Genomic DNA, 22,511 nt, shown 5'->3' with positions numbered 1-22,511 from the left:
TGCACCGTTCTACTTGATGTTTGGACGAGTCCCTCGTTTGCCTGTTGACATTATGTTCCATCATGTTTTGGAGAATACCAACGTTGTCAGTCACAATGAATTTGTGAACTGCTTGAGGAGAGACCTCAATGAGGCCGCAAAGATTGCTCAACAACATGCAGTCAAAGAACAGACCCGCTACGCCCAGATTTACAACCGCAGAGTTAAAGGGCTACCTTTGGCTGTGGGTGACAGGGTGCTGCTGGCCAGCCGAGGTGAGAAGGGCAAGAAGAAAGTTGCGGATCGTTGGGATTCAACCCCTTATGATGTGGTGTCTGTGAAGCCATCGATCAATGTGTACAGGATCCGTGATGGAGACACTGGTCGGGAGAAAGTTGTACACAGGAACTTACTACTCCCAGTTGACTTCCTAACGTTCCCGGGACGGATGGAGCAACAATTGTCTTCAGAAGAGTCGCAGGTGGATGCACATTATGGGAGTGCCAGGAGTTACAATCTTGATGAGCAGGAGGATGCTCAGGTGCGCACTGAGAACTGGCTCATGCAGTCACCAGTTCAAGCAGTGGCGGAACGTGTGTGCTTCTCAGTGGAAGAGGACTCTGATGATCCCTGTCAGGAGGATGTCACTGAGGGACATCAGTCAGCAGGACTGCCTCACAAATTCCGTACTGAATCTGAATTCAGCCATGACACTCATGCACATATGACTTTAGACTCACCCGTTGCCTTGAATGACCCAGCCCCAGTTGAAATTGAGCTAGAGGAAGTAGTTTGCACACAACCACATGACATGCAGGGCTCTGTGACTTTCACAAGGTGTGGTAGGACAGTTAAGCCCCCGATAGGCTTATATGTGAGATGTCATGCCAGAGAGTCGGGATGCCAGCCTTAGTATGGGTTTAGTGTGACCATTGGATGGTTGTATGAATGTTTTAATTTTTCTTGATTGCCACTGCTATTTATTTTAGAAACTGGTTTGATATTGTTTATGACTAGGAACGTCGGTCTCTATTAACGGGTGTGAATATGTGCAGTTATGTGAAATGTAAATGGCATTTCTAATTGTGATGGGAATGGGGTTTAGAACCACCCTGTTCTTCCGCACTTCTTAAGGAAGGATTTCTGATATTGACACTTTTGTGCATTGTTGCCCGGCAACCACTGTCTTTTATGTATTTTGCCTCACTTCTGCATAATTTAAGGGGGGTGTATGTAACGGAGTAAAATATATATACATTGTTAAATTATGGCGGAAGTGACGCAACGGCACACAGTGTGGCATCTGCATCCCGCTAGGCGTCAGTTAGAGCTACGAGGATTGCAGAGTGGTAAGTCGCATCTCGTTGCTCGTCCAACAAATGCACGTTATTATTATGATTTGGTTCGTTTCTGTTGCTGTGGTGCGCTCAAGTAGTTCCGTTGATTGTCATGAGCCCACATCGATTCCTGTACTGTTATAAAAGTAATGTTTTGTCGACTTCTGTTAAATTGATTTGTAAACACTCGTGTGTTGTGCAGATTATCTCGAGCTGGTTGCGACTTCACTCTTGCTCTTGCCACATTGTGTTGCAGGTAATGTGATTCTCTTTTCTGTTTTATTGTATCTTGCTTTTAATGTCGTGTTTTTCATTTATTTGAATGTAGTTGCGCGAGCCTGCAGTTAAGCGCTGCCACCATTTGCGATGTGACGTAGTCACGTTCTGCTACGTGTGATGCATTCAGGGTCACTCTGTAAATGAGAGTGAATATCTTCTTTTTCTTTTTCTTACTGTAAATAGTCATAGAATTGTATTCCCAGGAAGGTTGGTTGTAATTGTATTCTAGTTAAAACACTATACGATCACACTTGTAATAAGGACTTTATTTAATTTTATAGAGTCAGATTTAATTTGTTTATGTTATCAGTCAGTTAGAGCTACGAGGATTGCAGAGTGATTATCTCGAGCTGGTTGCGACTTCACTCTTGCTCCTGCCACATTGTGTTGCAGAATTAAATTAAAGAAACTATTCTAAAATCCACCTGAGTGTCCGTGGTGTGTCGGAGCGACAGCGACGTGGTGCTGCGTATCGCCACAAAAGGAGTGGCCCATCACATACATTATGTATATATATATATATATATATATATATACATATATATATATATATATACATATACATATATATATATATATATATATACATATATATATATATATATACATATATATACACATATATATATATATACACATATATATATATATATATATATATATACACATATATATATATATATATATACACATATATATATATATATATACAGGATGGCCGAGTGGTCTAAGGCGCCGCGTTCAGGACCCAGTCTCCCCAGGAGGCCTGGGTTTGAATCTCGAATTTCCCCATTGTGGGACTAATAAAGGGAATATTATTATTATTATTATGTATATATATATATATACACATATATATATATACACATATATATATATATACACATATATATACATATATATATACATATATATATATATACACATATATATACATATATATATATACATATATATATATATATACACATATATATATATATATACATATATATATATATACACATATATATACATATATATATATATACATATACACATATATATATATATGTATATAACAAAATAAAAACTCTAAAAGGGAATTTAGAACTAAGGTAGTTATGTGTAATCGATCAAATCGTAGTAATAGGTCTGCAATTTTCTATCACTGCTGTGTCATGAACGAGTGAGTCCAGGGGCAGGGGGTTGGTGCATTTCCTCTATTGGCCGCTAGGTGGCCGCAAAAAACAATGCGGAAATACCGTCATGGAATGTCCCTTTGCACAAATCTAATGGATGGGGGCGTTAATTCAAATCAGACATTTTTGCTATACAGATTGTTTGAAAAACAGTCATTCTATGTACTGTAAAACTTTAGATTGAAAAACAAAAATACAAATGTGCAAAAGAGAAACATTTTATTACATAGAGCACTTTGTTCCAGAGGCAGTTGTTAATAAAGTGCTTTAGAAATAAAGCTGATAAGAGTTTTAGGGTTTTTTTTTTGTCAAAACTAAATAATTTTAAACTGATAAAAGCAATAAACTGAACAAAAAACAAATACAATACAACATTTTGAGGATCTATATCTTTGCTGCTGTAACACTTCAAATTTCCCCATTGTGGGACTAATAAAGGACATCTTTATCTTTATCTTTAACTGCACAGTAATTCCATTCTTATATTATTTATATGTTTATGGGTTTATTTTCATTTGTGATAATTTTCATTTTGTCACAATGAGAATTAAACTAATAATAAAATACAAGTAAAAATCAACGTCAAACATTTGGATTCATTACTGCATATTGTATTTTTGTGTTTTTAAATAGAGCTTTAACTCATTACTTATGGCAATGCATTGAATAATTATCAATTATTTACAAGCTTAAGCGTAAATTGAGGGCAATGGCGATATTACACTTTACTGAGAGGTATGTGCAGGTGCAGCGTGCAAAGCCGGCGGTTGTGGTGAAGTGGAAAGTTTATGCTTTGTCGTTTCACAGCGCTATGAGAGACCGTGACCACATCCTCTCTATCTGTGCAACCTTATTTGACGCAAGAACAATAACACTTTACCTTTAAAGAATAACAGCGTCTAGACCTGGAGCGGACACGTAGATATTTTGCACATGCAACAGCCACAATTATTATTATTATTTATTTTTTTTAACTTTATTCGCGCCAAGCCAACTATGAGGGGCTCAGCTTTGCGGACCGACCCTGAAACAAAAAAGAAGAAAGGCAAACGCAGTTTAATTGACTTTGCTGCCATTCTCTGCACATGCAATGTTGAAGACAAAACATGTTCATCATTTTGTTTGTCATCTTGTCTCGTGTGTAGGCTTCACATTTGGCAATTTAGCAAATTCTATACCAGTAATTTGTTGTTAACATTGAAACGACCATAAACAACTAAACCAAAATTGTAGACTTCCCGTATTCCTTTTTGAGCTTTTTTTTGTGGGAGTACTCCGACGTGTATACATAATTTCATGTTGCAATGTAAAACTAGCTTCGGGGGCTGAATTTGTAAAAACATTTATTGAGGGTGCTATTGAGGCAAAAGCAAGATGGCAGACCTGTTTTTTTTAAGCACAGGTTCTTTAGAACTTTTTGTGGGTATACTCATGACATGCCTACCAAATTTTATGATGCAAAGCAGAACTGGCTTTGGAGGCTGAATTTTTTTTTAATTGAAGCTAGTGCTACCTAACCAAAATGGCAACATCAAACCAAAAAGGCAGACTTCTTGTTTCTTATATTCTAGAGACCGTGTAGCTTAAATGGTCACGTCAAACCAAAATTGCAGACCTATGTATTGACGGTTATAAAGTACCAACCTGACGTTTCCATAGCAACAAGCCAACAAAAGCTGCGTAGATGCCGCTCTTGACTAGGAGGACAGCGTACGACAGCTTGGCACTCTGCGCCACCCTCAGATAAGCCACTGCACACAAACAGCAATGCGCTTTAGTCATGTAGACCAGTTCTTAAAATTTGGAAACAATAGCTAAGACGACAGGATTCTTCTAGGTGGCAAAAAAGCGATTGGTTACAGATGATCTGAACGGAAATTATGTCTTCTGGCCATCAGCAACTTCGGGGAAATGTTGCCATCCGGGCAGAGCAGATCTCTGTAGATGGCGTTGTTGCTTCGCTTTGGATTTGAGATGAGCACAGTTTTTGAGTTGAGGATAAAGATTCGGGGATTAATCTGTGCTTGTCACATTGATTATGAGGGGGAGAATGATGAACAAGTTGAGTTGACATCACACTCCAAGAAGATGTAATGTTACGTATCTTATGTAACTGGTGGTTTTGGTAAAACCAGCAAGTGATGAAAAAATGACGCTTCAAGATTCTTCATGAAGCAATTGCTGTTTATTTAGCCCTCTAGCTGGCATTATCTGTACAACATAGAGCTAGAAGCACACTGACTTGCCTTTCCTTAAACCCCTTTCTTTAAACCAACAGCGCCATCTAGTGAGGTTAAAAGATAAAACAACTGGTTCATGAAGCATCTTGAAGCTTCATTTTCCCATCACTAAAACCAGCCATGTTCTATTGCTGATTACTAAAAGACAGATCAAACTACAAACAAATAAGAGAGTCTACACTTTCTTTTGGCCGGTTTGGCATTTCCATTGTTCCAGAACACATTATCCACTGGGTCTTGAAATATCAGTCAAAATTCCCTTAATTAAAAGGGATGGTAATATGGGAAAGTGCTTTGGCGGCGAATGCGTTAATATTGGAATGAAATGATTTGTTAACTTCAATGGCGATTGCTTGGCTTTTTGCCACCTGACAGTATACGTGACGTCATGCCCACAGGAGTGTATAGTTACCTCTTGTCCCTTGTTCACCTGCTGCAAGACAAAGTTGAAATAGTAAATTATCAGCGACCTTGGGAGCCGGTGCTCTTCTTACCCTCTTACCTTCAATGCCAAACACCGTTTTCGAATGCCGGGTGATGTGTTTGCCGTCAAAGAAGCTGACCGTGCAGGTGAAGGCTCGACCGGCCGTGAACCACACATCTGCCGCCACCTGCAGCCGACTGCTCATTTTATAGCCGTTTCCGTCCGGCAGGGCGTCGGGGTCCGTGGCAACGCCCGTGGTGACATTTTGCCCGTCAACCTGCCAGGACATAACCACGTGGTCCGGGAAGAAGGCCGTGGCGGCGCACACTAGTGTCCTCTTAAGTCTGTGCTTGTCTTTCTGGTCGCGACACTCCTTCGGCGAAGGCGCGAGCAAGGTGACTGTGGGCAGCTTGGGGTTGCGATCTGGTTCTGTAAGACCCAAAAGAAGCCTGGTTTGGTTCACGAGCTAGTAGCTAATAGAATTGTCACGATGGTATGTTAAAAAAAAACAAAAAAAACGATTGGAATATGCGAAATGTAATCAGTGTATTCATTTTTTTTTATAGCATTTACTTCCTGGAAGTGTTGACCAGCAAGTCAAACATTGACAATTTCTTGAACAATCATCAACAAACGTTAGGAATATAATGAACAAAATATGCAATTTATTTTTTTTGCCAGTAGTATTACTAAACATGGGCTTTAAAATATAATGCGCTAACTTTGAATGAACTTAAAAGTATTTTTTGAAGCTGCCGTGTTCGTTTGTCACTGACAAAACAAGGAACATGCTTCATAATCGTGAGAAACACTCAACACAAAACCAGATTTACACAGCTTTAAAACAAAATTGATTGATCATATTGCAATGTTTCTCTAACATTCCTAACGGTGACACGATGAATGTCAATTTTACTCTAAGCTCGTCGCTTATTATTTTACGCTAGTTTCGCAAAATCGTAAATTAACATGTAGGACCAGCGCCGCAGTCATAATTGACGTTGACGTTTTTAATTGTGACGTTTTCTTCTTACCTAAGACGGTCAGTTTAGTTCCTTGTCCAAAGTAAGCAACGCTGTATAGCACGTTGACATAACCCTGCGACTAAAACTCTTCCCAGTGCTAGATGAAGACTTAAGATGCCATATTAAAAAAAAAAAACGCAGATCTAGCTCCTGAACGCAGCCAATCACAATAATTGTAGGTCATTAATAATAATTACAAAAAAAAGAAGCATTTCTTACCCAGCACGCTAAGCATTGCTCCACTGTCAAAGCAAACCTCCGAAGCTTTGGTGGCACAGTGCATGTGTGCATTGCGGCAAACCTTACAGGATGGAAGCCAGTAAATGACGTTGCTGTGCTGCATTTTTACACGCAAATTTTGCTGCACTGCACTTTAACAACTGGAATAATGTTTGTTCTGCCAAAAATGTTAACGTTTTGCACCCTGTTCAGAGAAGCCTTCAAAACTGACTTTTGGACACTTGAGCCCGACACTGAAAGCTTTACACGTTCAACTTTCGACGCTATTACCGTTAAACGCAGACGGATTTACCTGAAGCTGTAAGTCCGGTCACTGCTGGTCCAAAGTAAGGAGACTGCGGTGCTCCTGCTTGAGGATGAACGGTTCCTTCGCTTTTCCCACTGAGACTTTTAAGTTAAGTCCCGCGGCAGCCAAATGTGTCCTCTCAAAACTATCCAGCGGATGACGAGGCTTTAAAAGGGCACAAAAGAAGCATTAAAAGGTCCATGTTTTGTTCCGCCGCAAGAGTAAACCAAATGTGGAGGTTTTTGTACGGCCCCTGTATGGGCTCGTACCACCGTGATACCGTGTTCCCACAGTGTTAGGGCTTTGCTCAAAAATGCAGCGTGTGTCTGCAGCCACAAAGTAGATAGTATCTCAGGGCCTCATCTGGAGACGCGTGAGAGCGATGAGTTGGGTGATGCCACCTGTGTAGGAGATAAGGACTTAACATTTATTCCCTCAGAAATAATTACTTCATCTGTTATTGTAAATATCAATGCTCAGTCAGCATTTAGTAAATGGACACCAAAAAAAAAAAAAAAAGCTCTTGAACTTGAAAAAAAGTTGGTCCAACTTTCCACATAGCTTATATTCCGGACTATAAGCCGCTACTTTTTTCCTCGATTTTGAACCATGCTGTTGAAACAAAAAAAATAAAAAAAAGCTCTTGGTCCAACTTTCCACATAGCTTATATTCCGGACTATAAGCCGCTACTTTTTTCCTCGATTTTGAACCATGCTGTTGAAACAACGGTGCCGCTTTTCTGTGGATTTTTCTTTCACCGGCAGGGGCGCTCTATATCTATTAAAAATGTATAGCTAAATTAATCTTGATTTAAATTTTTTCTCTTGGGTCCGTTCTGTTTTAATTAGCAAAGTGGTTGCCGTGTTAAAAGGCACTGGTTTAACAATCTGTTTATGTACCTTTATGTGCATTCACAGTACAAAATCGTTCTGTACATGCAGTAAACAATTAATTTTTTTTCAACGTAGAAAACTGCGACTTGTAGCCTTTTGCGGCTTGTATATCTTTTTTTTTTTTTTTTAAAAAAGGCTTGTACCTTACAATCCGCAAATTACGGTAATTAGTTTTCTCCACGCATCAAGCAATTCTATTGCTGTCGATTGATTCAATGTCTTTTTGGTCTATGAAAGTAAATTACAAACGATTGGGTTCAACTTTATTTACTTGGGTTGAATAAATTGAATTTCTTCCAGGTTGTACAATGCATTTAAATAAGTTTGTTCTATTAAAACTTTAAACGTGAAGTCGACCAGATTTTATGGAAATTGATTTAATCACGCTCAGCCTACAAACATAACGTTATTGATCGCTAATTAGATCGTAGATTTAAGTAAATTAAGACAGCAGACAATTTCCTTTTTTCTGTGCAAGTTGTCGTATACCACAAAGGCAATTTAGAGTCTTCAAAATACCATGATTACGTGTTTTATTTTTATTAATCTTTGTTTATATTGAAAGCAATGAACAGTGCTACAATTTTGAGTTCAATGTTCCATGACCTTGATTTTGTAAACGTGAAAGACAGTTTTGAATATTGGTAGCACATCAGAAACAATTCTTTAATGAAGCTAGCTTAAGAACATTTATGAGCAATGCACAATTTTGAGACCCCAGCATACTTTCTATAGGGCACAGACGGAATTACCAATTCAGGGATTTTATTTAAGTATACGGAACTGTATTTATTTATTTATTCAAAATTGCTTAAGTGAAAAAGTTCTGAGGGAGCATTTGCGCGGTCATTTTATCCTTAATGCTCGCTATGCTAATGCTAACTACCACAAGACTGCATATTCTCCGTTGATCTACTTAATGCAGGCGTGGGCAAACTTTTTGATTGCGGTGCCACAATGGGTTCTAAAATTTGACAGAGGGGCCGGACCATGAGCAGATGAATGGAGTGTTTTGGTAAATACATTCATTTTAAATGAAAGTGAACAAAAGCATTACATCAATATGTATGTCTTTGAAAAACCACAGCATTTAGAAAATAAAACATTAACAAGGTTTATTCATTTAATTATTTTCAAGATCGGCGGGCCGGATTAAAACGTTTAACGTGCCACTTGTGGCCCCCGGGCCGTAGTTTTCCCACGTCTGACTTAATGGATGCCAAAAAAATCCAGACACGGTTGCGAGGCCTTTTTCTGCTAGCTTGCGGAAGAAGATCTAATCTGTCCAAAATGGTTCCTTTTCTTTATACATTTTCAGCCATTATTTACATCATTTTAAGTCTCTTCAATTTAGTGTAGATTTCACAAACATTTGTGAAAGTAATCTAGAATCAAAGTGGCACCTGCGTGAACATACTCCCGAACAGACAGTCTGACAACATTTCGACCTTGAAGGACGATTGCGCTCTGTGGTGGGCGGTCAAGGCCTTCTCTGCTGGCCGAACATAATCAAGAAGTCATGATCATATTCTTCACATTAATATATTATATCCTAGTGTTGAATTTTTACGTGACAGTTTTTATCCAATCAGAATTCAGCTAGCTCGTGTTGCTAGGCAGATTTCATAATACCAGTATTTGACCCAACTATTTGTCTGAGGCCTTCAGATTCAACCCTGCGGCCATCTGTTCTGTGTCTCAAGGGGGCTTTTACAGTTGATAGACAGTTGCAATAGCCAATCAGATCACGAGTTGATGACAGTCAGGCCTTCTCGCTGGCCTTATGTTGAAGGTGATGAACGTGACTTGTGATTAGATACTCACTCGTGAAGGGGCGGCCCTATGCGGAGTCAACACACCAGAAAGTCGTAACTGGCGACCGTTCGAAAATCTAAAATATATTCATACTTTTTTTAAACCAAAATGGCCGAAGGAGGGAAAAGTGTGGATTTAATTGCAGATACACTTGCGAGGCCATTTTCAAGATGGACCTTTCAGGAGAAGCTAGGTCGTCCAACACTCACTAAGTACTGCCTAAGTGTCTTTCTGTAGATTATTTCTCCAACCATGTTGTCATAAATGATTGGAAATATGAGGGGGATTTATTTAAATCGGACCAAGTCGGACTTCACCGAAGGCCTACGTGTGAAATGCACGCCCTGTCACTCTCCTCGCTGCATTTGGGACGCCTGTTGGTTGGCAAGGCTTTTTAGAGCACCTCGCCGTCTTTGCGTGTCACTGTGTGCTGGTTGCGCAGAAGTACACACCTGTGTCTGACACTCTGACTGAGCGAATGCTGAGCGAGCCTCTCTGCGTGTCTGCACGGCTTATTTCTAGGCGAGTGTCGTCTTGCTTGTAGACAGGCTCGTTGCCCACGTGGCTGAACCCGACTAGCTCGATGGGTCGGCGACCTTTGCGCTGATGGTACCACATCATGATATCCTGCCTGACGTCGTCATGGCTGCACTTGAAGTCCACCCGGGATGCCACATGGACTATTTTGGGTCCAGGCGGATGAAAGCGCACGAGCGTGAATTGACCTGTGAGCCAAAGAGTGTGTCAGTAAATATTGCTGTTGACAAATCAGCCGTCTTTGAGATATGGATTACTTGGAAGTGATACAAGAAGAAGTCCAATCAGGGCGGTAGACATCATTGTTGTGCTGATTGCAGAAATATGTTCGAGAAACCATCAAGGATTCATTTGAGACACGGTCTGAAACCATCTTATTTGAACACTGACTTTGAGAAGTAATTTGGGGGAAATCCATCGCTACCGGGTGCTTTGCCACCCCCTGTTGGTGAAGTCCAATCAAGACCGTTTTTTGTAGCGCAGTGGAACGTTTATATTTGTTGTGGTTAGGAACCAATACCTCTTGCGAAGAGCAGAAGTTTCACAAAGGAAATTTGCGAGTACAGTCCCGCTATGAGATACGAGTTTAATTCTTTTCATGATAAAGGCCGTAATTTGTATCTCAAATGATCTTTTCCCGCTGAAATGAAGGGAAATTGCATCATTTGTTCCAACTACAGGTCCAACAATTAATCAATAATTATTTTTTGATAATCAATTGCTTGTTACGCATGGCCTAAAGCAGTATTTGAAGTATTTTGTTTTGTGCACTGGCAATTAAAAATACGGTCCAGGTTTGGAAATAGTCCAGGTTTGGAAATATTTTTTTTTTTTCTGCAATTCATCGATTAATCACCAAAACAATTGACAGATTAATCAATTCTGAAAATAATAATTAATTGCAGCCCTCGCCCCCAATTATTTATTTATTTTTTTAAATAATGAAACCGAATTATGTCACACGTTCTCATTCAATTCAATGCACATTGTGACCACTTGGGAAAAGCATTAAGGCCAATTCTTACCGCTACACTTACCTGGACGCAGCAACAGTCTTAAAGCAGCGGGGCGTGTCCTGCCTAGAAGTCTTGTCTTGGCAGAGAATAAAGAATATAGTAGAGTGCCGTTGTATTTCAGTCTACACGTGTTGCTGCACCGTTTGTTCTCAAATGTCCTTTTGTTTCATTGTTGCTTGTTGAGCAATACTTGAGTGGCTCATACAACCGGAGACAAATGTGATTCTGTTTCTGATCAACTATCACTTTGATTGCATTTACTTGGTTGTGTTATCGTGTTGACGTTTGGATGTCATTGGCGGTGCGGTGCGTTCCTCTGGTTTCTTTATGAGGAACAGCGGTGTTTGGTGCACCATTACGCTGCTGCTGTGGGAAAAAATAAATGGGGTGTTAAGCAGTGTCATGTTTTTTTTCTTTCTTGGATGTTCCTGGTTCCTCAGCTTTGGTCTCATTTTGCTAGCTTGTGTGTTTGATATTGGCGGAATGCGAACGAGACAATTAGCATGTTAGCATGTGTCAACTGCAATTTATTTATTTTTTTTGTATCTTTGCAGTCAGGTACTGTTCCGCGGCCCGGTGTTTGGGGACCACCGAATTAGAGGACACACCTTTAATCAAATTATTTCAATTGAAATGTCATTTTTAGGGGTTCAGGCCTGTTTCATCAGTTTTTTTTTTTAAATGATTGTATGAAAGCACGATTCAAAAGCAATGTCTGATTTTCACTGGTCAATTCTCAATCAACTACGATACAAGATTAATGAACAAGCAATTTGATTCTCCGGACTTGGTTGTGCTGTCGTTTCCGCCGTTTGGATGCCCTTTTGCCTTGTGAAGCTATTTTGAGAATTCACACTGCCTAGCGATGGAGCCGGATGCCGCAGGTGTTGGTTTTGATATTAAACCCAGATAAGCGATGGTTGCCTGTTTTGTGACGAGTGAAGGTACAATATGCTGCACCGTGCTAGCTGCACAGAAATACATCGCACTGTCGTTTAAATTCAAGTTGGCGATTATCAGGTTGGACCTTTGGCGGCCGTCTCCGCTAATTTTGATCTTCCCTTTCACGTGGTTCTCAGGCACAGGGTATCTCTGATTGAGATAGCCCAAAAACTCCATAGTGACACCTCGATCTTGTTTGTACCAGAGGATGACATCGTAATCCGTGATGCTGTGCGAGCAGCTAATTTCATTGTCAGTGCGATCCCCGATTCTCTTTATGAGGAATGACGGTGTTTGGTGCACCATCACGCCGTCTGATGCTGCTGCTGTAGGAAAGAAGAACACACGGGGTGTTAAGCAGTGCCCTGTGGTTTTTCTCTTGGATGTTCCTGGTTCCTTACCTTTGGTCTGCAGCAGGATGAGGATGAGCACAGTCAGGATCATGTTAGCTGAAATGTGAGAGCTCCACGTTGCTAGTTCAGTCCTTTCAGATGTAGTTGGATTTCCGGAAAAGGTGTGACAGATTTCCATTTATCAAAAGGAACAGTACCCAGAATGCTCATTGACTGATGTTTGCTCCTCCCCGCCGTAATTCTCAAAATGTGGGATTTGGCTCCCTCTAGTGGTACGTATTGATCTTTGGTCTTTCACTTGTATAAGCGTTTACTACTATAGAATCACCAAGTCACTTTCTGGCTTAAAGAAATGGTGAAAAAAATAATAAATCAAGAAAAATTAAATGTGTTAGTAGCAATTACTTTTTTAGATCAAGCAGAGGACACGCATGAATCATGGCTCCGACACGAGTTGGCATTAGCAAACTTCTTGAAGATGGTAAATCATCACGCAATGTTGTGTGATTGGTCATCACTTCAGAAAGAAGTAACTGTGATGTCATTTTCAGTCAACAGTTAGTTGGAAAAATGAGCGCTTCGTAAAATTAATAAGAATAGGCTGATTTTGCGACTTAATTCAGAACACAACATTAATCCAAGTGCCGTGTTTAGGCTTGGAGGGCTGCGTAGAACAAATTAATTAATTAATTATACTATTCGTTTTTAAAAAAATATTTAGATTAAATATTTGCGAAACTTTTATGTGCAATGCATTATAATTAAGTCGCTTTATTTTCATTTTCTTATATTTTGTGTTAACGTATATTGTTAATGTTGTGAGAATCGATATCGGCTTTTTTCTTTTAGGCCCCAATATCAACACAGGCTCCAAAAATTCCACTCAGGCTGTACTTGTGACGCTTCAGCGTGTCTCTTTATTTGATTCCGTCTCTTCTTTGTCACATTGTTGTATCACTTCTTTGCATTCCTCATTTCAGTGTCTCTTTCTCACGCTTTGTCATCCAGTCATCATCAACCGGTTGAAACACTCCAAAATGTTTTCAGCCGCCATGCCGCTTTTGTCTTTTAAATATTCAAAAGATAAACATTTCATCACTTCTTCTCATCACCTCACTTTTTCAAGTCACTTTGCAGTTACTCTGCAATTTTCATTTTATCAATGCTTTGCGCTTAATAATTAATTGAGTTTGGGACAAAACAAGCTCTTGTCTGCTCCAAAACAATTTCAAAACTACCAAATGAATCTTGCATGGTGCTCATACTTCCAACCACTAGGTGGCAATGTGTCCAAGCTATTGAGATAATGGGGCCTGAAAGTTCCAGTTAACAGTTTTTGAGTCTTTAATGAGTTCCTCTGTTCACCTCCCGGCTTCGAGTACGTCCAGGGGAGTGAGAGGACATTTTTGGACGGTTGGCAAAAACAAATGGCGCCACCTTGTGGTGAGCCGCCAACTTTTTAAACCATACGGAGACATACACCAAAGGTTCACTTAGGTGAAGGTGTTGAATCCGTTCTTATTGTGCAAAGGGAGGTTTTCCGCCCCCCGGAACTCCTCTGCGATTTCGTCAAACGTGCGACCCTTGGTCTCGGGAACTCGAAACCAGGTAAAGACGAAGCCCATCACAGCCATGACCATGAAGAGGAGGTAAGAGTAGCCGCCGATGGCATTCTGCGTGCCAGAGACAGACGTTATTGTGGTAAAAAGGAGAAGAACTCCGCCCCAGACGATGTGGACTAGACACTCACCAGTAAGGGAGGAAAAAGCAGCGCCAGGAGGAACTTCCCTCCCCAGTTGAGCATGCTGGCGAAGGCCATGGCGATGGACCTGCTGGGCTGGTCGAACAACTCGCCGGCAATGAACCAGGAGATGGGGCCTGGCCCGAGCTCGTACGCCGAGATCAGGCAGAACACCAGCAGGACTTGAATGCTCCTCAGTTGGGGCACCATTTGCTGTTGCACGGAGGACACGGATGAAAACTTTTTGGTGGTTCCTATGACTTCCTTTTTCACTTGAGTTATGAATCGCTCTAATGAAAGATGATTCGATACGCCATCTCAATACGTGGGCTGAGATATGATTCACGGACGGTTCATTTAAAAGTGGAACGATTGGGTTGGATTCTTACCACCACACACTCGACGACCGTCATCAGGAGGTTGCACACGGCGATGATGATGAAGCCGATCAGGAGCAGTCGCCTTCTTCCGGCCTTTTCCATCAGGAAGAACTGAAGAAGGAAAATGAAGAATGTAGAAAAGTGACGGAAGGACTTGATGTGATGGTGGCAACTTTGGCGACGTGGACTCACGGCCACCAAAGTGAAGATCACGTTGACGGCACCAACGCCCAAAGTCAGGTACTTGGCCTCCTCGAAATTAGCCTGGAACATTCTGGTGGAATAGTTGATGATCTGCAAGACAAAAGTTCAAGTTAGGCCTTCAAAACAGGATTAAGGTTTCAAATAAAAGCATGGGTTTCAGATGAACGTTTCAAGAGAGGTTAAGGTTTTAAAAAAATAAACTGTACAGGGTTTGAAATTGGACTCTCAAGCTCAAGGTAGGGTTTAAACCAAAAGTTAGGGTTTCAATTGAGGCTTTCGAGCCTGATTTAAGGTTTCAAAGAAAGGTTGAGGTTTCAAGATAGGGTTGGGGTTTCAAACAAAGGTAAGGTTTTTAATTAGGCTTTCAAGATCAGGTTTGGGTTCCAAAGTAGTCTTTCAAACCAGGGTTAGGGTTTCAAATTTTGGCTTCAAGCCTGGGTTAGGGTTTCAAATTCAATTCAAACTTTATATTTCAAACGAGTGTTTGGGTTCAAACAAAAGTGAGGTTTTCAAATTGTGGTTCCAAGCCAGGTTTGGGTTTTTAACCAAAGTTGGACTGGCAAATTATTTGCTTTCCAGCTTGGGGTAGGATTCCAAGTGAGGGTGTTCAGGGCTGGGTTAGGGTATCAAATTACGGTTTCAAGCCAGGGGTTGTTGAGTCAGGAGTTCAGTTTGCGCTTTCCAAGTTAGAGTTTTAAACAAAAATTTAGGTTTCAAACCAATATTTTAAACTCCAAATCGGCTTTTAAATGAAGTTTTCAAACCAAGGTTACGCTGTTAAATATGTGTCAAGTTGGAGTGTTGTGCCACATTTTGAGGGGTTACCGCGTTGAATCCTGACAGCTGGCTGGCCAGGTTGACACAGAGGACGATGACGATTGGCTGCCTGTAGCTTCGCTTGCAGAAAAAATCCAAGACGCCGACGGACGCTTGAGTGTGCGCGGCCTCACCTTTCATCTCCTCCAGCTCGGCCAGCACCGGCTCGGGAGATCCTCGCAGTCTGAGCAGGGCTGCGGGAAGGTCACATTGGAATTAGATACACTGTCAGAACAAAAGGCTACTGTCGTGGTCCAGTTTTGTTTACCCAGGTACCACTTTTTGTGGTGCACCCTACTGAGTTCACAACTGAACCTTACTTATTGACCACTTTTCATTTCTGAGGTTGCATTGCGGTAGGCAATGCAAACTGGTTTCAAACAAAGCCTGGGCTTTAAAACAAGGGTTATGGTTTCAAGTTAGGGTTTCAAGACTGGGTTAGGGTGTCAAATTGGGGACATGGTTTCAAATTATGGTTTCAAACCAGGGTTAGGGTTTAAATGTATTGATTCGAGATTCGCGAAGGATTTCAAGTTTTAGGTTCCAAAACTGGGTTGAGGTTTCAAGCAAAAGTTAGGGATAGGGTTTTAAATTAGGGTAGTTTAAATTGTGGGTTTCAAGATAATGTGAGTTGTTTTTGTTTTGTTTGTTTTAAACTAGGTTATTGGTTCATGTCTGCCTGCATTAAGGTTTCAAACTCGCGGTATAGTTTTAAATGACGGTTCCAAGACACGGTGCGGATTTCAATTTTTTTTTTTTCAAACCCGGCTTTAGGTTTTAAATTAGGTTTGAAGTTTATAACCCCTTTCAAACAGGTTAAACTGAAGCTGTGGTTTCAAATGAAGGTTTCAAATCTCTGTTAAGGTTCCCAAACAAGGAATAGGCTTTCAATTTACAGTTTCAAGCCTCCAAATTTTATGGTTTTGAATTCAGTTACGGTTTGAAGCTTGGTTAAGGTTTTGAACTAGGGTTTTCTAAGCAAGGGTTGGGCTTTCAAGTTAGGAATAGGGCTGTAAATTAGGGTTGTCGCACCAGCGTTGGCCTTGCTCTCCTGCCCCTTGTTTATGAGCAGGTATCGAGGGCTCTCTGGGCAAAAAGGTAGAATGAGGTACTGCAACAGCGCCGGTATCAGGGACAAGGACATCATCATGGTCCAAAGTTCCTTGGTGCCCAGCATGGTCTCCAATCCCGACACCTGGAACCAACCCAGTAAACCTTTACGCCCCCATCTAGTCTCTCCAACATCCGTACATCTGCGTCTACCTCACCATGCCCAGCAGGATTCCTGAGGCGAAGGCCACCTGGTTGAGGGTTGCGAAGGCGCCCCTCAATAGAGTGGGGGACACCTCCTGGATGTAGAGCGGATTGAGGCTCATCACCAGGCCACAGAAGAGCCCGAAAAGCAGCCTGCCCAGGATCAGCGCCTCAAATGATTCACTGACTTTGGACACCACCATCAGAGATGCCCCCGCCACCGATAGGCAGTTGACGATCAGGATGGAGTTGCGCCTGGAGGGGGCAAGATGAGGATTCCATTTAGGTACATCAGAGTCAGCATTTAATTGCCCGGAGAAGTGAGTACTTTGGACTTTTACGCTGGTCCTATACAAACACCTCTGAGACAGAGATTTAAAAAATTCAGCCCCCAAAGCCACTTTCACTTAGTAGCATGAAATTTGGTAGACATGTCTATAATGAGTAGACCCACAAAATAGGCCTAAGTAGCCTTTCCCAAAAAGAATACACAAGGTCTGCCATTTTGGCTCAAAGTGGCCATTTCAAGAGGTCCTACGACAAGAGGTTTTCAATATTCGCCCCCCTGAAGGCAGATACCTTTTACCAAATGAAAATTGGTAGACATGAGTAGTCCCACTAAACAAGTCTAAGGAGGCCATGCATAAAAGCCATTTTTATTTTAAGTGTCCATTTATAGGTCATACCCCGCCTACAGCCTGAAGACAGCTGGGATAGGCTCCAGCACCCCCGTGACCCTAGTGAGGACAAGCGGTTCAGATAATGGATGGGTGGATTTATAGGTCATTGACCATTTCCAGGGGTCCTTCTAAAACTATTCCAATAGATTTATCCATTATCTGTTCCGCTTTTCCTCACAAGGGTCAAAGGGGCGATGGAGCCTATCCCAGCTGTCTTTGGGCAGCAGGCAGGGTACACCCTTAACTGGTTGCCAGCCAATTGCAGGGCACTCAAAGACGAACAACCATCCACGCTCACACTCATACCAAGAGACAATTTAGAGCAGGGGTCTTTAACCGGAGTACCAGGAGAAAACCCATGCATGCACGGGAAGAATATTCCAATGGAGTTTTTGAAAATTAAACTTCACAACTCAAGTCCCGGATTTCCACTATGCTCCAGATACTCTCTTGGGAAATTGGGCCTCCCTCCCATCCGTACCTTCCACATAGGCCTGTGACACGGGACCTTGGCATTTCATTCTCACCGTCCAAAACAGTCTGCCAGGCATTTGACACCCAGGCAGCCCAGTAGGGCTCCAAAGTCCTTAATGCTGACCGAGAGAGACCACAGCAGGATGAGGCTGTGGTCTGACATGGTTTCGTTATATCGATCCCTCCAGGTCTGGTTGAAGAACTCCTCGATGATCTAAAATCAGACATGATGTCATTTGTTTGTAAAAGCCTCCCTCCAATCGGTGGGTCTGTCTTACCTTGGCAGGAGCGTTGACGTTCCCCGTATGGTAGCCCACCTGCAACGAGCCTAGAATGGCTGCCACCACCGAGATCAAGAGTGAGGCCGTCAGATGGCACTGGAAAACACGGAGAAAGCATGACGGGCAACTGTTGGTCAATGAATGGTTGTCAGTGTAGGTGTTGTCAAGCAACGGTAACAGTTTTCAAAAGAGGGTTAGAAGACTTTATGATCTAGCTTGGGACTTGTTTAGTTTCACATTAGAGTGTCAAATCGGACTAAGGTTTCCAGACAGGGTTATGGTTTCAAATGAGACGTTGAAGGCTTGGTTAGTTTCAAGTTAGAGAAATATGATGACATCCACCACACACGTCCACGGAGCTAAGAATCCATCTGACTGCGCGTTTAAATCCGCAAAAAAACGTGTTACACCACCTGCGCCACACCTTAGACCTGCTGTTAGGTAGTCCAAAATACAGTCTACTCTCTTTTCACCAAATTATCAGGTGTGCCCTCACTGTAGTCCTCCATCCGCCAGAATGCCCAGCGATGGAACGTGGACCGAAACACTGTAATGTAGACTTGTCCCCAGGACAAAACTGAAGATGCGCCCCTTTTTGGGTTTCAAGCCCATGTTCAGACTTCAAACAATGTCTGGGGTCTACAAATATGGTTTGAAGCAAGGGTTAATGTTTCAATTAAAGGTTAGATTTTACAATTAGGGTTTAAAGCCCTGGTTAAGATTTTTATTAATGTTTCAGGGTTGAGTTTGGGTTTCAAACTTGGATTAATGATTAAAATGAAGTTCAGTGTTTCAAATACAGGCAGAAGGCAATCTTGGGGTTTCAAATCGGAGTTAGGATTTAAAACCGTGGCCGCTGCTATGCACATAGTCGTGGAGGACACGACAGTATGGACGGTCTTGGGGGTTAAAGGTGCAGTCAAGTATTTTCACACACCGCTAACATGTTGACTCCTATTTACATCAAGCAAGTGTTAGTGTTCTGCTCTCACGTGTTTGGCGGGTGAAAAAGAAGAAGACGACACAAACCTCCTGAAAGGCCATTTGGCAGCTTCAGATGAGGTTCGTCTCCCGCCTGATGATCACAATGCATTTATTGACTGCTGGGGAAACAAAAAAGTACAAGATCACCCATTGCAATTCAAAGACCTCCGCGAGGGAACAATGATCTTGAAACACCAAGCTAATCTTGAAATCCACACTCGGGCCACAATCCTGACTTGAAACATAATTTTGAAATACTCTAAAAATACTGTAAAACTATAAAACTTACCTCAGCAAAAATAACTACACAAATTGTGTGTTTGAATACAAAATGTGCTTCGGTTGTAAAACGTTGCTTATGCTAATGTTAATGTAGAATCCCACTCAGATGCCCACAGAAAATTAGCATCGACTTTGGGAGTGATAGTTCTTCAAATAATGAATATTCACACACAAATGTTGCGCAAACACACTTAGGTAAGAGAATGTTGCTCAAAGGCATCAATTCTTCTGCATCTGTGAAAAACGGAGTTCAATCGCAACTTGTTCTGTTTTCATTTTCCATGCATGCACAGCACCACACTGCCCCCTAGAGGCCAAAACCAACTGATACAGCCGCCATTTGTTTTTGTTTTCAATTGCTGTCATTTTAAAATATCTTATTTTACCCAAGTTCTTACTAACTTACTTACCCGTTATCCTCTCAAGATTTAATTTTCAAAGGATACAAAGATTTATTTAGTTTTTCTTATGTCCTACGAATACACTTCCACGACATGGCATGAAATACAATCCCCGGAATCCCGGGTTTGCCCAGCAAGTCCCAAGAATTGTAATAATAAGTCAAAGTTGTAGACTGAAAATTTAATAGGCCGGAATTTCCCGATATTTACGAGTTCATTTTGTACTTGACAAAAAGAATCGTGATCAAGTATGAAGTGTTAAGTGTGCAGGGATGAATGGGCGAGAGGCTATGATGATAGTTTAGATTATTTGTGTTTTAGTCGCAGACTAAATACAAAGTATTGAAATCAATGAATAATCATTTTAATAATCGCGATTTCAATCGCAATCAAAATCGTGAGTATTGTTTCCCATCATCTTCCCACGCTACGGGAAACCTAACCCAGGGAAAAATGACTCAAATCACTCAACCAGATGAATAATGTGGATACTCACTCACCGGCGCTGCCGAGTAAAGCTCGTCCGAGGTAATCACAATGGAAAATCACTTTTGTATACACTATCATTTACTCTCTCCGACCCGATGCCATCCTCGTTTCATCCGATTCAAGTGCAAGTGTGTTCTTGGCTCAGCACTCCACCCCTGAAACACACAAACACACACCTACCGGACCAGTTTGTCTACTGATGAAGTCGCACACAGTCGCTGAATTTATGGCCGACCTGATAAAATAACCGCCGAGGGCCTCCTGCGAAGCTTCCCATGTTACAGCTGATCCGAAACCTGTTTTAGGGCCTGACCCGGGATCAGTTTGCTTGTCCCGCCGCAACTTTGGCGGAGCGTTCGCAACTGATCCCCAAGGCCCTTTTTAACCATAAGACACGACACGCGCGAGGTTGTTTGGTTTTGCTGCGTAGATGCGACCATGTCGACTGCATGGAGATTATTTAGGACTTGCGTCTTTCTAGGAAATGAAAACGCTGACATTCGAATGAGTGCGGTTGACACATGAGAGGCTAATGCTAATTAGCGAACGCTTGCTGACACGTTGGCGCTCTGCTAGGTGCAGAGAATGCTGTGGAATCAAAGGGCAAGCACGCAGGACATAAACTGGGACGTACAAACGGAAAATACCGAAGAAATAAGAAAGGAAGCACAGACGACATCAAAAGAAGCGCTAATACTCGATCACGTCGGCCATTCATGTCGTCGTCCGCATTTCAAAGTGGAAAGAACGGCGCAACCACCCGCAAGCTGTTAGCGCAGTTTATGCATGTCTGGAACATGACCTTTGACCTCCCCCAGGCCACGGCAACGGCTTGACCCCTCGGCAGGTTGTAACCGACCCTGACCCCCAACCGGCGCTAATGGCCCTTTCCAATTACTTCTTAAGGCGTGTCATGTGATTTTTAAGTGTTTCAATGCACACATGCGCCACTCCCAGCTGGCGACAGGAGAAAAAAATGTTTTTAAAAAATGGAAAAATTAAATGTTAAATTATTAGCTGAAAATCAGAACTCATTGTTTTATTTATTGCATCACGTGTGGCTCGTAGACCGTTGAAAAAAATTTTAGGAAGAAGACTGAACCGAAAATGGGTCACTTTTGGGTTAGGGTTAGTCTGGTCGCGAGGTTGACGTGACCGGACTCTGACATGAACGACTTTGGAAATAGCAAATTTTTAGCACGATAAATTAGCGATTGAACATGATTTTGCGTTTGTGTTGATGTGCAATTGTATAAAATAGAAATATAAGGTACCAACTTAAAGAACACTAACGCAATATGGTGGTTTTTGTTTATATCCTACAAAGTGATCATTTCTTTAGACGCGGGGATTCCTCCGAACTGCGACGATATAAGGAGTGCGTTTCTTGACCTGCTCACCGTGTAAAGTGCCTGGGACTTGTGTTGTGAATTGGCGCTAGATAAATAAAATTGACTTGACATCAGGTCACGAGCCCCAATTCCAGTCGGCACCTGTGAAATCCACACGGCGTGTGCATGTGTCATTACCAAAACTCTTTTGAACTTCACACCGCGAGTCAAATGTGCCACATGTGTCCGTGGATGCGCCAGATGTACCGCAGCTGCCTCGTGGCTCCAATTTCATCAGCGAAGCCAGCTCAACCCCCCCAAACCACGCCACTACGCGCCGACAACATCCGCGGCTTCGAAGTCTCACCTGAACATCACATCGAAAACTGAGAGTGTCTTTGTCGTTACTTTTTTTTTTTTTCCCGCCGCACATGGAAGTTATTAGCATTGATTGTGAAGTGCACCTTTTAATTGCATGTCAGCTTCAAACAATAACGCCACCTGGCGCCGCAGCATTCATGCACTCAGGCCGACCTCAAGAAAGATACGGGCGGTGAGTCAAGACGCAAGTCTTGCGTGGTCACTGTTGTAAAATAAAAAAATAAAAATGGGTCAAAATTAGACAAAACCCTCTCCGAGAAGTTTC

At 41.8% G+C, this 22,511-nt stretch overlaps 3 protein-coding genes across 9 annotated transcripts; all 3 read right to left on the bottom strand.

The window, feature by feature from the left end:
• Positions 1-2,715: 2,715 nt before the first annotated feature.
• LOC148342932 (T-cell receptor beta-1 chain C region) lies at positions 2,716-11,005 on the bottom strand. The gene is made up of 6 exons (XM_088312750.1): positions 10,495-11,005; positions 10,153-10,425; positions 5,519-5,869; positions 5,429-5,449; positions 4,421-4,527; positions 2,716-3,800 (listed from the first exon to the last, which is right to left on the bottom strand). The coding sequence occupies exons 1-6, from the start codon at positions 10,538-10,540 to the stop codon at positions 3,771-3,773; spliced, it is 828 nt and encodes a 275-aa protein (XP_088168876.1). The 5' UTR covers positions 10,541-11,005; the 3' UTR covers positions 2,716-3,770.
• A 434-nt stretch (positions 11,006-11,439) lies between these two features.
• LOC148342931 (T cell receptor beta variable 3-1) lies at positions 11,440-12,719 on the bottom strand. Its single transcript, XM_088312764.1, has 2 exons — positions 12,597-12,719; positions 11,440-12,521 (listed from the first exon to the last, which is right to left on the bottom strand). Exons 1-2 carry the CDS (start codon positions 12,637-12,639, stop codon positions 12,091-12,093), a joined length of 474 nt encoding a protein of 157 aa, XP_088168890.1. The 5' UTR covers positions 12,640-12,719; the 3' UTR covers positions 11,440-12,090.
• Positions 12,720-13,490: 771 nt separating this feature from the next.
• On the bottom strand, positions 13,491-22,280 carry slc2a1c (solute carrier family 2 member 1c). 7 transcript variants are annotated; one of them, XM_088312709.1, is made up of 13 exons: positions 22,133-22,251; positions 21,935-22,027; positions 20,542-20,689; positions 19,408-19,481; positions 18,376-18,474; positions 18,151-18,311; positions 16,958-17,198; positions 16,722-16,884; positions 15,699-15,883; positions 14,862-14,963; positions 14,679-14,780; positions 14,299-14,502; positions 13,491-14,221 (listed from the first exon to the last, which is right to left on the bottom strand). In XM_088312709.1, the coding sequence occupies exons 4-13, from the start codon at positions 19,420-19,422 to the stop codon at positions 14,042-14,044; spliced, it is 1,452 nt and encodes a 483-aa protein (XP_088168835.1). In that variant the 5' UTR covers positions 19,423-19,481; positions 20,542-20,689; positions 21,935-22,027; positions 22,133-22,251; the 3' UTR covers positions 13,491-14,041. The 7 variants fall into 7 exon arrangements, with proteins under 7 accessions (XP_088168835.1, XP_088168844.1, XP_088168790.1 ...); XM_088312718.1 differs by having other exon boundaries at positions 19,408-19,478; XM_088312664.1 differs by having other exon boundaries at positions 20,546-20,689.
• Between the last annotated feature and the right edge of the window lie 231 nt (positions 22,281-22,511).

Source organism: Idiotropiscis lumnitzeri, chromosome 1 (assembly GCF_059441095.1).
Source record: "Idiotropiscis lumnitzeri isolate Australia: NSW breed Sydney's pygmy pipehorse chromosome 1, RoL_Ilum_1.0, whole genome shotgun sequence".
Lineage (NCBI taxonomy): Eukaryota > Metazoa > Chordata > Actinopteri > Syngnathiformes > Syngnathidae > Idiotropiscis > Idiotropiscis lumnitzeri.
Note: the sequence above shows the minus strand (reverse complement) of the source record. Positions and strands in the feature narration are given on the sequence as shown.